Here is a 2,500-nt window from a genome sequence, read left to right as displayed (position 1 = left end):
ACATGTAGATGCATCATAGTTAAAGGCACAATTTTATTTTTAGTTGATTAAGTATCTACTATATCATGCTGTGACCACGGCGGCTCTAACATGAACCTACCGTTATAATGATGATATCAACTGATGGCTTGATAATCATGAGTAAAAGTTATTTCAAGGTAGACATTGGCTGTTGCAGCTCTTATTTCTAATGTTTAATAATATAAGTTAAACTGATATTTTCCTATAGGATATAATTATGGCATCAGGTGTATTTACAGCCTATTTTTTTCATGCCATGCTAGTACTTTTACTAATATATGAGATTAAATTTTCACAAAAATTAAATAAAAATGCTATTAGAGATAAGATCAAGTAAGACGACCTCCAGGACAGCATTAGCCTTAGACCTCTTTTGAAAATTTTAACATTCGCTAACAAGATAATGTTACACGTATTCATTACTTTTGCATAGATAATTTTATTAGGTGTGAGGACTTTTACTACAGTACAGAGTCAACTCCAGTGGTGTCATTGTGCATTTGTATTTTTCTGTTGTGAATTTTGTTTACACGTAGAGAGTTCCACAGGCTCTTAGTAACCAATTAGTCAGTTAGTTGATCTACTCGACTTCACCTGATTACTGTATTTCTTGAATTTTCAAGTTTTTTTTTTTTTCCTAATTCTTTTGTGTTATAACTGATGTCATTATTATTGACATTTTGATTGTTAAAATGTTATTGACTCTACTGATAGAATGATGAAAATCTATCCCAAAATCAAAGTAAAGGGTAAACAAGTAAGATAAAGGAGGCCAAGTGATTGATTTCTCGGTGATTAACCTCTTCTGTTTGTAAACAAGATTAATAACACGCACACGCAGACGCACACGCACACACAGACGCACACGCACACACACATGCACGCACACACATCACATAACTATACATCCATAAACACATCACACACACACACACACACACACACACACACACACACACACACACACACACACACACACACACACACACACACACACACACACACACACACACACACACACACACACACACACACACACACACACACACACACACACACACACACACACACACACCTAAGAAATATGCACCCACACAAGCACGCATGCACGCACATGTTGGTACACACACACACACACACACACATCCACACCTTTTTCTTGTATCACAGTTTATCAGTATAGTAATATCTTTCTCATTTTCAGGGTAAAGTCTATCAATTTGATAGCATTTTAAAACCAAATGTTACTCAAGAAAAGGTATATAATACAGCAGCCAGAGATATTGTTAAAGGTAAGAAATACCCTCATTGATTGTCTGTATGTGAATTTGAGAAAGCTGTGTAATAAGTTTGATGGTAACCTGCTTACGTAAAGATGAACACATGCATTGAATGTGTATTATTAATGAAATGATTTTGCTCTTCGTGTACAGATGTCCTCAACGGCTACAATGGAACCATATTCGCATATGGTCAGACCTCTTCAGGAAAGACCCATACGATGGAAGGTGTCATTGGTGATCCAAATCTTCAGGGCATCATACCTCGCATCATCAGTGATATCTTCAATCATATCTATAACATGGAAGAGAATCTGGAGTTCCACATTAAAGTTTCCTACTTCGAAATCTATATGGACAAGATCCGGGATCTCTTAGACGGTAACTTGATTCAGTTGTCATCGGTGGTGGTGATGATAGCAATCATATTTTATTCTCTTTTAAGATATTTAGCGAAGTAGTTTAATAAAAATTTATTGTTTTGTTTATGAATTGTGTTATATAAATACTTGAGGAGTTTCCTGTTGTTTGCCAGAATTCTCTAGAATTGTCACTAAGAGGTGTTTCTCCAACTTGAACTTGGCACTGGGTTTGACATGTAGAAATTGTGACATAGGTTGAATGTCACTAAGTCACCTGACATAAAAAATTCCTTTTAATGATAATGATAATTATTATTATTATCATTAATATTATTCATTAGTTATCAGTGACTGTTAAATTACTCTGAAGTAGAATTGGATTTGCTGACTGGCGTTTGTTGTGAAACTAAACTAGATAATTGAACTTTTTCTCCCAACAGTGTCGAAAGTGAATCTGGCTGTGCATGAAGACAAAAACCGGGTACCTTTTGTGAAGGGCGCAACAGAACGCTTTGTATCGTCTCCTGAGGAAGTTTTTGAAGTTATTGAAATGGGCAAGAGTAATCGTCATGTAGCAGTTACAAGTATGTCCCGACTGTTTTTATTACTCTTTATTATTATCTTTCTTTCTTTCTTTCGTGTGGGAGCAATTTGCTGGCATGAAGTGGCGCTTTAGCTTATGATTTGCCAAGTAAATATTGATGAGTCCTAAATGATTATACATAGCATCATAAGTGATTCCATATCAATTTACTAGTAATATGTAAATAGAACATAGACAGTAGGTTAGACATGATAATTATGTAGTTTTTTACCTTAGTGGGTATGAATATGTGA

General features: G+C 35.2%; 2 protein-coding genes across 2 annotated transcripts in view; both read left to right on the top strand.

Annotated features, from left to right (window-relative positions):
- The window catches only part of LOC119568096 (kinesin heavy chain-like), a 3,947-nt gene extending 1,575 nt beyond the window's left edge, over positions 1-2,372 (top strand). The window contains exons 2-4 of the mRNA XM_037916496.1: positions 1,226-1,313; positions 1,455-1,682; positions 2,104-2,372. Of these exons, the coding sequence (XP_037772424.1) occupies positions 1,226-1,313; positions 1,455-1,682; positions 2,104-2,339 (552 nt within the window). The 3' untranslated portion in view covers positions 2,340-2,372. The remainder of the gene's footprint in view (positions 1-1,225; positions 1,314-1,454; positions 1,683-2,103) is intronic.
- A 3-nt stretch (positions 2,373-2,375) lies between these two features.
- The window catches only part of LOC119599308 (leucine-rich repeat extensin-like protein 3), a 766-nt gene continuing 641 nt past the window's right edge, over positions 2,376-2,500 (top strand). The window contains exon 1 of the mRNA XM_037949054.1: positions 2,376-2,397. Coding sequence (XP_037804982.1) covers positions 2,376-2,397 — 22 coding nt within the window. The remainder of the gene's footprint in view (positions 2,398-2,500) is intronic.

This window comes from Penaeus monodon, chromosome 4, assembly GCF_015228065.2.
Source record: "Penaeus monodon isolate SGIC_2016 chromosome 4, NSTDA_Pmon_1, whole genome shotgun sequence".
NCBI classification, from domain to species: domain Eukaryota; kingdom Metazoa; phylum Arthropoda; class Malacostraca; order Decapoda; family Penaeidae; genus Penaeus; species Penaeus monodon.
Note: the sequence above shows the minus strand (reverse complement) of the source record. Positions and strands in the feature narration are given on the sequence as shown.